Source organism: Erythranthe guttata, chromosome 6 (genome assembly GCF_056151865.1).
Source record: "Erythranthe guttata isolate IM_541 chromosome 6, IM_541, whole genome shotgun sequence".
NCBI lineage: Eukaryota > Viridiplantae > Streptophyta > Magnoliopsida > Lamiales > Phrymaceae > Erythranthe > Erythranthe guttata.
Window position 1 is genome coordinate 4,922,766 of NC_142538.1, and position 13,964 is coordinate 4,936,729.

Sequence of the window (13,964 nt, forward strand, 5' to 3'; positions counted from 1 at the left end):
CATTTATGATTAAAAATAAATTAGCAATTAAGTAGCTTTTGAGAGAATTATTTTAAATTTAAATTAAATCCATATTGAAACTAATTTTTTTTATTGAATTTAAAATTAAAATATTTCTTTTTCTACATTCCTATTTGAAATAGCATAAAAGTAGCTTTTGAGAGAATAATTTTAAATTTTAATTAACTCCATATTGAAACTAATTTTTTTTATTGAATTTGAAATTAAAATATTTCATTTATGATTAAAAATAAATTAGCAATTCGACCGGGCCAGCTTTAGCAATTAGTCATATATCAATGGCTTAATTCCACTTTGCACCCTTGAAATATACTATTTTGGCACTATGCACCCTCGAAAAATAATAATAGCACTTTGTACTCTCAAAACACAACAAATCATTCACAATGCACCCTCAATTGAATAATAAAGGCAATTTTATTTTTCATTAGTGTTTTTCTTTTCGGGGTACAAAAAAAATTAAAAAAAAATTGTTATTTTCTTGAACCTCAAAAAAACCTAATTTTGAGCGGACAAAGTGCGAAAAAATAAAAATTACACCAGATTATTTTAAAAAAAGCTACATTATCTTACAAAAGAAAAATAAAAAATAAGCTTTTATCACTAAATTATTCGATTGTGGATCTTTTATGTAACTGTTCGATTGTGGATCTTTTATGTAACTGTTTGAAAATATTAGGTGAAAATATTTGGAAGAAAATATTAGGTGAAAATATTTGATAACCGAATAGTTGAATGATTTTTTTTCGTAAAATATTTTATTTTGATAAAAAAAAAATTTTTAAATATGTTGATGGAATGTATTTTTATTTTTGAACTTTATAGTTTCAAAATTATTGTTGAATAAAAAAATATTTGACATTTGGCATCCTAAAAAAATATCACTAAAAATATTAAATTTATATTTTTTAGCTTTAAAAATTCATTTGGGGTGCATTATGCATGATTTATTGTATTTCAAGGGTGCAAAGTGCTATTAATTTATTTCGAGGGTGCAAAGTGCTATTAATTTATTTCGAGGGTGCAAAGTGCAAAAATAGTATATTTCAAGGGTGCAAGGTGGAATTAAGCCTATATCAATTGTATATATTTTCATACAATAGCTTACAAACACACACGAACCAACTAATTGGGAGTTTAAATTAGTTGGGCCCACTTACGAGCCTTGTGCTCGTAAACAAATCAAGTTCACACTAAACAAAAATTGACCTTGATTCATGAAATCGACCTTTTTCTAATGAACCGAATTTGAGCTCATTTTCAATTTTTGAAAGTTCACGAGTCCGCTTGTAATTTGTTTTTTCAAAATTAAACGTACAATAAAAAAATATTAATAACAATACTTTTAAAATTGAAATTAAAAAAAAAACTAAACTCGTTTTAGATATTTAAAATACAATTTTATCATAAATTATAATACTCAAAATTCAAAAATAAAACTTGCTTAGATATTCAAAAGCTCGAGAGCCATATTTGTGAGCTCGAATCCTAAAAGTTTAGGCTACGGCCAAACTCAGCTCAATCTCGAGCTCGCAAAAATTTCGAATTAACAATATCATAAATATGAGGTTTTTTTGCATAATTTTTTAATTTTTAATTTTTAATATTTTTAATAAGAAATCAAGTTTGGGTAGATTTACATGTAATTGGGGTCTCACTTGAGTGAGACACATATGATTGTGTATCTAAATGCAGATGCACCAGTGATACTGCCACGTTGACACTGCTGACTCCCTCCGGTGGCAGGCAACAGATTCAATCGGTAGCTCTCTCTCAGCTCTCTCTCTCTCCTCTCTCTCTCTCTCTCTCTCTCTCTCCTATTATCAATCACACTTTCTCTCTCTAGCCTCCGCCACTTCACACCAAAATTCACTTTCATCCGCTCCACTAATAATAGTGGTATACTATCAACAATCACTCTATCTAGGGTTTCCCAGATTCTGAAGACCTTCCTTTATGTTATTTTACCATGATTACTCTTAAAAATTGAGTTTTTTTTGTCTGGATTCGATGGGATTCCGATCTACTGCCATATTCTCTTTCATCCGATTTTATTAACTATTCGATCTGTTAATCATTTGATCCGCTCTACTTTTTCACATTTGATTTTTTCAATCGAATAAGCTTGTGAAATCCTTTATTGCGAAAATGGCGACGGATCTGTATCTCGACGTGTACTTTTGAGGTTCGACCAGTCAGCTTCTTTGAGCTGGTATTTTCGTTTTTCTATTGCTGTTTCTATGTGTGTGTGTGTGTGTGTGTGTGTTTAATCTAAGCTGTTGTTTCAGGATTTTGGTGATTAAAGATGTATTTCTGAAAAAAATGTGTTCAACTTTGAATGAAGCTCGTGTATGAAGTTAATTGATAGTGTAAGAGAAATGTCAAGAGATGATCGATCGAGTGAAATTTGATTACTTTAATTACTGTGCACTAAAATTTCAAAAGTTTCCCTAATTGAATTTATTTATCAAAACAGCAAATGAGTAAAGGTTTTCTAATTTTTTTTGATCCCATGAAAGGAAGTTAATTGTTTCTTACTATATAAGAGAAAAGCACCCTTTTTTTACCTGCAAAAAGAAATTAGTAGTTTACAATAGAAGTGAATCCTTCTCACTTTCTATATTCTACACCAGGAGTAGGAAAAGAAGTTGAATATTTATTGTATAGCGAATTCAATTTGGTTTCACATTACTTTCCGTTTATTTGTACCTTTTTTTAATAACCACTTAGCTGTAGATGCATTTGTACCCATCGCATGAAGATTGATTGAGATGCTATAAAGCTGATTTTCGTTTTCATATTTTGGTGTTTGCTTTTGTTTTGTCAATTTTATTCAGTTTTGATATCAAGGCATCTGGTTTAGATGTTATGCAACAGTTTCTTGAGGTCTGTAAATCGTTGGGCGGGACATATTGGGAGATACTCTAACGTCAGGCAGTTAAACTATATCAGTGGAGGTTTGAATACCAGTCGCTCCTTTGCTTATTTGTGGAATCGTGAGTTTGGAAGAACGAGAAAGATGATGGTGGATTCTGGTGCAACTTCTAAAGGATCTATAATTGATATTTTACCCGAGAAGGATGATGATGGTAGCTATGCTAGTGGAGGATGGAAGAGGTGATTGAATACTGATGATTTATAATTTTTCTATATTTAGTTGGAATCTAAATTATTCAAAAATAAAAATATCATTACGTTACATGTGGGCATTTCATTGTAATTATGTTGCATGATGCTATTCGTAAATATGTTGCATGATGCTATTCGTAAATATATTGCATGATACTATTATGTTAGGTTTAGTTTACGGTTCCGTACAAGTTTGCTAAGTTGATGACGTCATCTTTACATATGCTAATTATCAGCTTTTGTTATTTAGGTTACATATTTTTCTGCATTAGGCGGTTTCAATGAATATGCATCTTCACTTTTCATGTATAAATATATTCCTTTCCTAAATCATTTAAGTGGATTCCCTTGTCTTGGATAACAGCCATGTTTTGCCCTGAGATTCCCTTTTGAAAGAAGTAACACAAATAATACCGAATTATTCCTTGAGATCAAACCAAAATAGCTACTGTTGGATTGTCCTCGTGTTCATTTATTGCTTACAGTCTTCAGCAACACTACTTTCGATGTTTTTATTTATAATAATGATCTGAAAATGAAACAATTTTTATTATAAAAAAAAAGAAAATTAGTCGGAAGCAAGTCCTGTGTTATGGATAATAAAAACAGCAAGACCACCCCACCTATACATTGAATGCAAATACGACAAACTTGAGAGATTGGAGGGAAAGATTAGCATGCCAACAAGGGTATTTCTCTTTCCCCCCCTCTTTTTAGTATGAAACATTATTTGAGTTTCCTGAACCTCTCCTCAGAAATCTATCTATTAGATCTACACTATACGCTACCTAAATCTTACAACACCCGAGCATGGAAATAATGTTACCATATTTCTAGTATCTTTGTATTTTATCATTTCAAAAACTTCCATTCTGATTATCTCTTACAGAAATTTCCCATCCTAGATGATTCACTTTCCTACTTCGAATGTATTGATCACTGTGATGACAAATATGTATGTCTTTCATGATTCCTTTTGTCACCCTTTAAAGGATGGATGAGGAGTCACTGTTACTGCTTGCGATTGATTAATTGATGAAGTACCAGGAACTGAGTATCTACTTAATCCTGCCTTCTGGCTCTTCTCCTCCCATGTTCATGAGCTGAATATGTACCACACATGTTCAATTCTAACAGATCGTAGTCTGACATTTCTTGGCATAGTTAGAGTTATTTCTAAGATGCATGGCGTATTGGTTTTCTTGAGTGTGAATCTAATTTGTGCTGCTGAGACCTTTGATACCGTTTGACTTCCATGATTATGTTCTGATGTCCTTATATCATTGTTTGAAGTCACATTTACATTTTATTTCCTGATTGACAGCGAAGATGGAAGATTAAGGTGTGGATTTTCCAGTTTTAGAGGAAAGAGGGCTACCATGGAGGACTTCTATGACATTAAGGCTTCCAAGATTGATGGACAGTCAGTATGTCTGTTCGGGATATTTGACGGTTTGCTCTTGTCCTATATACCCTCTTTTTTTTCCGAAGCTTAAATTTTGATGGCTAAAAGGGTAGGATTTGGAGGGGACAAATCTTGATATAAACGGCCCATATAAATATAAGACTGGTTATATATCACCCTTGCTACAAATTTTATGAATGAGATCTGGTCACTCATATCAATTTTACCTAATACTTCCTACAGCAGGGGACAATTGAACTTGGATAGGAGAACATATGTCCTCAAAAGCAATTCCATTTGTACATTGTTTAGTTCGTCACAGTTCATACATTAAGCAAATATCAATTGAGCTTTGAGGCTCAACATGCTTATCACTAAGGCTTTTTTTAACTTGAGTTTGCTCATGAAAAATCTTCCATTTTCTATAAACCTATTCCCTCCCCCCCCCCCCCAATGTGAAGTCTTACATAAGATTGAACGATTTGAAACAACATCTGCTCAAGCATGGATCGTAAAAACATGCCAACTTTTGAGTCAAATGCTTATTTGAATATAATCATGCAATTTTCTTAGTTTATGCATTTAATTATGAATAGAGAAAAGTAATGTTACTCTTCTAATGATGATATTCTATCATGGCAGGTCATGGTGGTTCTCGTGCTGCTGAATATTTGAAGGAACATCTCTTTGACAATCTCATGAAACACCCAGAATTTTTTAAAGATCCAAAATTTGCTATAAGTGAGTCGAGATGTCCGATTTCTATCACTTCTTTTATTACCAAATGATGATGTGTTATTGGATCGGAGGTCTCTTTTTGGTAATGTACCGGAATCTATGGCTAAATAGCGAATGGAAAAAAAAATTAGGAGTTTAGGTTTCTAGCAATTGAAATTTGTCCATGGCGAGTTCTTTGCTATACTAAGGATAAGCTGCCTCATCTAGAACTTACCTCAGTAATTTTCCATATATTACACACAGCTTTTTGTTGGTTAAGCTCCCATGCAGATTTTATTCGTTCTGTTCAATATGCTGCTTAGATGTTGCTTTGTTGGATATCAAAGTAGTCACATACAAAAGCATATGAAATACTATTATATCTTATATCTCATGAAAAATTACTTAGCTAATATGATCTTCAATTCTTCATGCATTTAGAAGGCTAGGCATAAATTTGTGAAGCGACTTCGGAAAACAAAAATGTAGCTTTATCTCGGGATGTATGATAAGACTGATAGACTCTTACATTCGCTTCGCCCGGTCTTTGTGACCTGGCCCCAGCTTGTATGTGCTGCCATACTATTTGACTTGCTACTTTGGTTGCAACATTAGAAAATTCAAGCCTGTGAAAGGCAGCGCAGTAATGGTTGTGTGATTCTAATCCTTTTTAACGTCTCTGTTTTAATTTTGTGCTACAAAATACTAAAACATGACCACAGGTGACACATATCAGCAGACAGACAGAGACTTTTTGGCATCTGAAAGGGACACCTTCCGAGACGATGGCTCAACTGCTTCTACTGCAGTTCTTGTTGGCAATCACCTTTACGTTGCTAATGTTGGAGATTCTCGAACTATAATATCCAAGGCTGGAAAAGGTACTACATAGTTCTATTTGATATTTTAAACAACCTTTAGGTATTGTAAACTAGAAGCTGTAGAATAAATGTCGGCTAACATCATTATTCCAGACTTGTACATTTTTTTATCCATGATTTTTATTAATGGAGTAGGTGATGATTGTTGTGGGGTTTATGGTACCTCGACAGATTAGCAAGGCCAAAAGAGTTCTTGACAAATTTCTCCTTTTTTTCTTTTTTTTTTTTTTTAATTTATTTATTTATCAACAGCGATTCCACTCTCTGAAGATCATAAACCAAATAGAAGTGATGAGAGGAAGAGAATTGAAAGTGCTGGAGGTGTTGTTATGTGGGCAGGTTTGGCCTTCTATATTATCCAAATTGTTGTGTTCATTCAATATCATGATAATGTGGCAAGGGTTGCTGTCCTTTGGAATGTGTCTATGTGTTACTTCTTTTGTACTTTCATATTTGTCACGTGAGAGACTGGTTATTCTTAATTGAGATGTGTGGTGAAAAGAGAGGAAAGGTTATTTTTAGGTTAAAATATTTAAGAGAATCTATTCCTTGTCTATAGAAAGTTATAACATCAAATTCAAAGTTATCTATAATAAAAATTGCGAGTGCTACGAAGTAGTGATGACATTATGTTATTGATTTCATATCAGGAACTTGGAGGGTCGGAGGTGTCTTGGCCATGTCTCGTGCTTTTGGCAATCGCATGCTGAAGCAATTTGTTGTGGCTGAACCTGAGATTCAGGTACTCGGGAATTTTTAATAGAATTTTTGTTTTTCCTTAGTAATCCATAGTAGGTCATGGTTTGGCCTAAAAACAGTGTTCAAAACAGACACCAATTTTATTGTTTCGATACTACAGGACCAAGAGGTTGACCAGGACTTTGAATTGCTTGTTCTTGCTAGTGATGGTCTTTGGGATGTCGTACCTAATGAGGTAAAGCCTTTTAGATCATTATCACTACTTTTTGTTATCAACTGAAATCATAAGTTTCTTTCCAGCCTTTTAGTTTCTATGCACTGGTCCGATGGCACATACAATTCAAATGTTATAATATTTGGTGAATAACTAAACGAGCACGTATAGAGGATTAAACTTCCATCACTCTTTAAAATTATCCCGAAATTCCGTCCTGAACTCATACTAGTAGAATTGTATCTAATCCGTAATTTAAATGTACTACTGATGTTTTGGAATTATCTATGCTCATTTAGGCCTTGTTTGGGAATTTTAGTCAGGCTTGATAGACAATATGATGAAGTTTTGTCAAATGTTTGGTGTTTAGGTTTGAAGCTCATGATAAAAAGCGTGCCCGGATTATAATCGAGTATATGAAGGATATCTAATTCAAACTCAACCCCAATTATTACACAATCAAATGCAGGATATTAGCCGATACATATAATCACGGATCTCAATCTCAAACATCACATTAAATTATGATAGACAATGCAATCCTAACCAATTCAATCAATCTTACCTAATAAGGTGTGAAGGGAAAGTATTATTCTTAATACGACAAGAAAACGAACTATTTCTGATGCAACTGTGCACATTTATTTCAGGATGCGGTTCTGATAGCGCAAACAGAAGAAGATCCAGAAGGAGCTGCTCGTAAACTGACGGAGACTGCTTTTGGTCGTGGTAGTGCCGACAATATCACCTGCATTGTCGTCAAGTTCCACCACGACAAAGCAGATCCTGAAGAACCACCACCATCACCACCACAGCAGGATTTTGAGGTCAAACCCGAGTCAGACGAAACTCAGGAAAACGACAAAGCAGACTCTCCGCCCGAAGAATGCCAGCAAACTTCGAAAGAAGAGCCCCATATAACCCAGCAAAGTTGATGAATTCTCCGAAGCATAAGTTTGCATGATCTGCATTATGCCCGGATGCTGTCGGTGGTTGTGATTTGTTCATTCATTGGTTTGTTTCTTGTATTTCTGTCTTTGTAATTCAAATGTACTGGAGGTGTTCTTTTAATTTTTTTTCGGTAAGTTGGTGTAATTTTTATTTTAATAAAGAACTGGCGTTTTTGGTCATTGACTCATTGCCAAAATGAACTCGGTGGAGACTCGGTGGTACTCGGATTTTGATTTTTGATTTTCTTTTGCAGTCATTAATACGGTGTCGTTTCATTTGCTTTATTTCCTGAGTTGCTTTTGGAATGAAATATAACCAGATTTTGCCGGTCAAGTCATACTTAATAAAGTCAAGGGCTATTATAGTAATCTAACACAATCGTTGACTAAGTGTAACATTGCCTTTGCTTTTCTCCCGCGCTTACCAATATTCAAAAGTGACAACTACAAATGACTAACTAAAATATAAATTAAAAAAAAAAGAAAAAAAATCAAATTGCAATGGAATCAAACACTAATATGAAATATCTACATTGTAGCAGCTTGTGATCTTGTTATATATTTTGCTTGATAAACCTTTTAATAAATGGGATTGAAGTAGATTTTGCTTTAGTAGTATAAAAAGAAAATTAATAATATTTTTGAAAAAAAAAATTAATTATACGAGACAAAAATAGTAAATGCATTACACCTGACAGCAAAGAAAATCGAGGACCTCGAAAAAAATTTAAATTCATTCTATTCGTGACAGATGTACGTAAACGATAAATGCCGAAATCCAACAGGTGTAAAGATGCATGAATTTTAAGCATTTAAAAAGTAACTAGTGTTTAAAATCCAATTATTAACCATGGTTAAATCCAACTCTAGTTAGGGTTAACCCAATTTTTTTTATTATATAAGAAACATGAGATGAAACCCAGCAATAGTCACTATCAATTTTTCTCAATTGCATATACTTTTTGTGCACTTTTTCAGGTTTCTTATTTCAATTTGGTGGGAAAGATAGATAGATAAAACCCCAACCAGTTCAAACACCCGCCGATTCAAACTCCTCAATTTTATCAGTAATTCATCTCTTCTCTTCTCTCCTTGTCCTTTTATTTTTGGTTTTCTGAATTTTGATTTTGAGTGAAATTGATTTTTTTTTTTTGTCTGTCGTCTTTTCACTTTTCAGCATACAGATCCATGATTAGCTTTCTGTGTTCTCTGAATTTGGGTTCTGTTTTCGTTTTATTTTACATTTAGGGGTTTAACTATAATTTTGCACAGATTTGTACTCGTTGTGATTGCTTGAATCATTGTTTTTTTTTTTTGTTTTTTTTTTTTTAAATATTTTTTTTAATCATTTGCTGCTGTTGAGATGAAGGTTGTGCTGTGATTAGGGTTTTCGCCTGATAACTTACTGATCTGGTGTAATGTGGTGTTTCTGTGTAAGCTGCGGTCAAATAATCATTTGCAGATTGTTTCTTCAATTTCTTTTGAATATCAAATTTGGTGTTAAATGATTTTAAAATTGAACTTGGGTGTGCTTGGAAAAAATAATAAGCAGCTAAAGACTGGGTGGTTTCATGTTCATGCATATGTTTTACATCTTAACTTGGAATTTTCATTTGCTCGTAAACCTGATTGATTTCGCTGGTAAATTTTTTAAACTGTTCGAGTCGACCGTTATCAACACGTGTCTGAAACAGGTTACTGTTTTAACGGATCGACCGTTATTAACACGTGTTCAGAAAAGCTCATTTTTAAACATTTCTGTCAATCCTAATCGGCACGCAAATAATTAATTCTCTAAATTTATGTAAAGTGTAAAAAGATGGAAGTAAATGAGAAATTTCCGATCCATCTCAGATTTGAATACTTTTATTTCCTTTTCCGAACGGCTTTGAATTACGCCCCATTCCTAAAATTACAATTTTATTTCCCAAACTTACTTTCTTACTTTCAAATATGATCCGAACCACTAAGCTTTAGCGAAACATGATATCACCAAATTGAACCGTCTGTTGTTCAATTGTAGATTTGAAGGGTTCAGTACTGGGTTAAATGTGTTTATATATTTCAGTGTTTCTTCTGGAAATTTCGGGTTTTAGTCCAATCAACTTATATTTCGATCTTGTCTAACTTAATGTTTATCATTTGATGGAACTTTGTGGGTCTTTATATTTTGCACGTCGAAATCATGATCCCTTGATTTCTGCTCATGTTTCACATTGTTTTGCATGGGTGATCAATTCTGTCTAGATGATTTATATATTTTGTATCAATACTTAAAAAGTTTAGACTGCTCCATGAATACTCGTTGTATTTCCGTTGATTTCATTTCTTTTTTCTTTTTCCCTCTATTGCATTGTATTTCTGTCATTATAGAACTAACTTTATTTATCTTTTCTGTCATTAATTAGGGACTTGGCGCAATTAAGTATTAAAAAGATCGCTGATTTGTGGAGATCCTTACCTATATCAGTGCAATATTTTCGTGTTTCTAGTGAGCTGTCAGTGGGTGCACTTCTGCTGTTGTATTGCCATACCAAGAGTACCGTCGATAATCTAGTGAAGCGTCGAATATGGAGTGCAATAGAGATGAAGCGATGAGGGCAAAATCTATCGCAGAGGCGAAGTTGGAGCAGAGGGACTTTTTTAGTGCAAAAAAGTTCGCCTTGAAAGCGCAAAATCTGTACCCAGGCTTGGATGGTATTTCCCAGCTGCTGATGACACTCGATGTGTACATTTCAGCAGAAAACAAAATTAACGGGGAAACGGATTGGTATGGAGTGCTCGCTGTGAGCCCCTCTGCCGACGAGAACACAATAAAGAAACAGTTCAGGAGATTGGCTCTTCTGCTGCACCCGGACAAGAACAGCTCTATCGGTGCAGATGGTGCATTCAAGCTTATCTCCGAGGCCTGGAAGTTGCTGTTGGACGAGGAGAGAAGGTTGGCCTACAACCAACGAAGAGGAATTATCGGATTCCAACAGAGAATTCCGGCACACACTGGCGGTGCACCTTCAGCGCACACTGGTTGTGCACCATCAACACCCTGCACTAGTGGTGCTCCATCAGCGCACACTGGTTGTGCTCCATCAGCACCACGCACTAGCGGTGCTCCATCAGCGCACACAGGTGGCGCTCCATCAGCACCACGCACTAGAGGTGCTCCATCATCGCACACTGGTGGTGCTCCATCTGCACACACTGGCTTTCGTCCACAAGTTTACACAGGTGCTAGTCCATCGGCATACACTGGCGACCATCCACCAGCACAACCAGGTGTCGGTCCGTCGGCACGCACCGCTGGTCGTCCACCAGCTCACACCTCTGTCCCGCCATCATATACCAGCGGCCCATCATCATATTCCGGCGGCTCGTCAGCACCATCTGGAGCAAGAACTGCAGTCCCGAAGCCACAGAAGAAGAGTGCCAAGGTGCCCTCAAAACCAGCTCCTACTCCACTCCACAAGAAAAATGGTGATACTTTCTGGACAATATGTAATCTCTGCAACATGCAGTATGAGTACCTCCGGATGTATCTCAACAATATTCTCCGCTGTCCTAGCTGTAAGAAGCCATTTATGGCTTTAGAGATGGCTCAACCGCGTTTTTCCAGAAAATGCAAGCCTGTGCCTTATCAGGCAAAGAAGAAGCCGTCTGAAAATTCAACTACTCAAAATGCTGAAGATCCGGCTCCTTCTGTGGCGTCAAGTGGACCCACTTTTGTTGTGATAAGCCAGCTTCCAAGGGATAAGAAGACAAGAAGTCGTCCGGCCCAAACATCTGATCCATGTCCTAAGAAAACAAAAGTAGATGTTGCTAGTGACAGTTCAGGAATGAACAGTAATATGGCACAGGGATCTGCAAGTGTGTCTGGATCGAATATTTACGATTTTCCTGGCATGAATCGTAATATTCCACAGGGGTTTGGCTGCTTTGGAACTACAGCCGGAACTGGATCAACGATGTATGGTTTTCCTGGCATTAACCATTATGCTGCACATGGATTTGGTAGCTTTGGAGCTACATCTGGATCTGGATCTAAGACTTAAGTGTGAATACAGATATGGGACCTCTTTTGTGGACTAACTGATCTTCGTCAGTTATATGTATGTTAATTCTTTTGTACTTTTATCTTCGCCATGTGAGTGACTGGTTATTCTTGATTGAGCTGAGTGGTGAAAAGAGAAGAGAGGTTATTTTTAGGTAAAATATTTATGATAATCTATGCCTTGTCTGTAGAAAGTTATAACGTCAAATACAAATTTATTTATAAAAAAAAAATCGCGAGTGCTTGGAAGTAGTGTTGACATTATGTTATTGATTTCATATCAAGAACTTGGAGGGTCGGAGGTGTCTTGGCCATGTCTCGTGCTTTTGGCAATCGCATGCTGAAGCAATTTGTTGTGGCTGAAACCGAGATTCAGGTACTCGGGATTTTTTAATAGAATTTTTGTTTTTCCATAGTAATCCAAAGTTGGTCATGGTTTGGCCTAAAAACAGTGTTCAAAACAGACACCAATTTTATTGTTTCGATATTACAGGACCAAGAGGTTGACCAGGACTTTGAATTGTTGTGCTTGCTAGTGACGGGCTTTGGGATGTCGTACCTAATGAGGTAAAGCCTTTTAGATCATTATCGCTACTTTTTATTTATGAACTAAAATCACAAGTTTCTTTCCAGCCCTCAAAGTATTAGTTTCTATGCAGTAGTCATATGGCACATACAATTCAAATGTTATAATATTTGGTGAATAACTAAACGTGCACATATAGAGGATAATACTTCCATCTCTCTGTAAAATTATCCCAAAATTCCATCCTGAACTAATACTAGTAGAATTGTATATAACCCGTAATTTAAATGTAGTACTGATTTTTTGGAATTTTCTATGCTCATTTAGGCCTTGTTTCGGAATTGTGATCGGGCTTGATAACAGTATAATCGAGTTTTGTCTAATGTTTGTTGTTTAGGTTTCAAGCTCATGATAAAAAGCGTGCCCGGATTATAATCGAGTATATGAAGGATATTTAATTCAAAGCCAACCCCAATTATTACACAATCCAATGCAGGATATTAGCCGATGCAGGAATTGTATAATCACGAATCTCAATCTCAAACTTCACAGTAAATTATGATAGACAATGCAATCCTAACCAATTCAATCAATCTTACCTAATAAGGCGTTAAGGGAAAATATTATTCTTAATACGACAAGAAAACGAATTATTTCTGATGCTACTGTGCACATTTATTTCAGGATGCGGTTCTGATAGCGCAAACAGAAGAAGATCCAGAAGGAGCTGCTCGTAAACTGACAGAGACTGCTTTTGGTCGTGGTAGTGCCGACAATATCACCTGCATTGTCGTCAAGTTCCACCACGACAAAGCAGATCCTGAAGAACCACCACCATCACCACCACAGCAGGATTTTGAGGTCAAACCCGAGTCAGACGAAACTCAGGAAAACGACAAAGCAGACTCTCCGCCCGAAGAATGCCAGCAAACTTCGAAAGAAGAGCCCCATATAACCCAGCAAAGTTGATGAATTCTCCGAAGCATAAGTTTGCATGATCTGCATTATGCCCGGATGCTGTCGGTGGTTGTGATTTGTTCATTCATTGGTTTGTTTCTTGTATTTCTGTCTTTGTAATTCAAATGTACTGGAGGTGTTCTTTTAATTTTTTTTCGGTAAGTTGGTGTAATTTTTATTTTAATAAAGAACTGGCGTTTTTGGTCATTGACTCATTGCCAAAATGAACTCGGTGGAGACTCGGTGGTACTCGGATTTTGATTTTTGATTTTCTTTTGCAGTCATTAATACGGTGTCGTTTCATTTGCTTTATTTCCTGAGTTGCTTTTGGAATGAAATATAACCGGATTTTGCCAATCAAGTCATACTCAATAAAGTCAAGGGCTATTATAGTAATCTAACACAATCGTTGACTAAGTG

General features: G+C 35.5%; 2 protein-coding genes across 6 annotated transcripts; both read left to right on the plus strand.

Annotated features, from left to right (window-relative positions):
- The first annotated feature begins 1,463 nt into the window (after positions 1-1,463).
- LOC105977673 (Protein phosphatase 2C family protein) lies at positions 1,464-8,277 on the plus strand. 5 transcript variants are annotated; one of them, XM_013003013.2, is made up of 10 exons: positions 1,464-1,783; positions 2,146-2,233; positions 2,859-3,138; positions 4,475-4,602; positions 5,198-5,296; positions 5,995-6,153; positions 6,406-6,492; positions 6,804-6,895; positions 7,013-7,087; positions 7,717-8,277. In XM_013003013.2, the coding sequence occupies exons 3-10, from the start codon at positions 2,885-2,887 to the stop codon at positions 7,999-8,001; spliced, it is 1,179 nt and encodes a 392-aa protein (XP_012858467.2). In that variant the 5' UTR covers positions 1,464-1,783; positions 2,146-2,233; positions 2,859-2,884; the 3' UTR covers positions 8,002-8,277. The 5 variants fall into 5 exon arrangements, with proteins under 5 accessions (XP_012858467.2, XP_088675732.1, XP_088675733.1 ...); XM_088819607.1 differs by having other exon boundaries at positions 1,525-1,783; positions 2,146-2,206; XM_088819606.1 differs by lacking the exon at positions 2,146-2,233 and having other exon boundaries at positions 1,505-1,783.
- A 1,077-nt stretch (positions 8,278-9,354) lies between these two features.
- On the plus strand, positions 9,355-13,832 carry LOC105977792 (uncharacterized). The gene is made up of 5 exons (XM_088819609.1): positions 9,355-9,449; positions 10,425-12,216; positions 12,347-12,437; positions 12,555-12,628; positions 13,272-13,832. Exon 2 carries the CDS (start codon positions 10,587-10,589, stop codon positions 12,060-12,062), a length of 1,476 nt encoding a protein of 491 aa, XP_088675735.1. The 5' UTR covers positions 9,355-9,449; positions 10,425-10,586; the 3' UTR covers positions 12,063-12,216; positions 12,347-12,437; positions 12,555-12,628; positions 13,272-13,832.
- Positions 13,833-13,964: the final 132 nt, after the last annotated feature.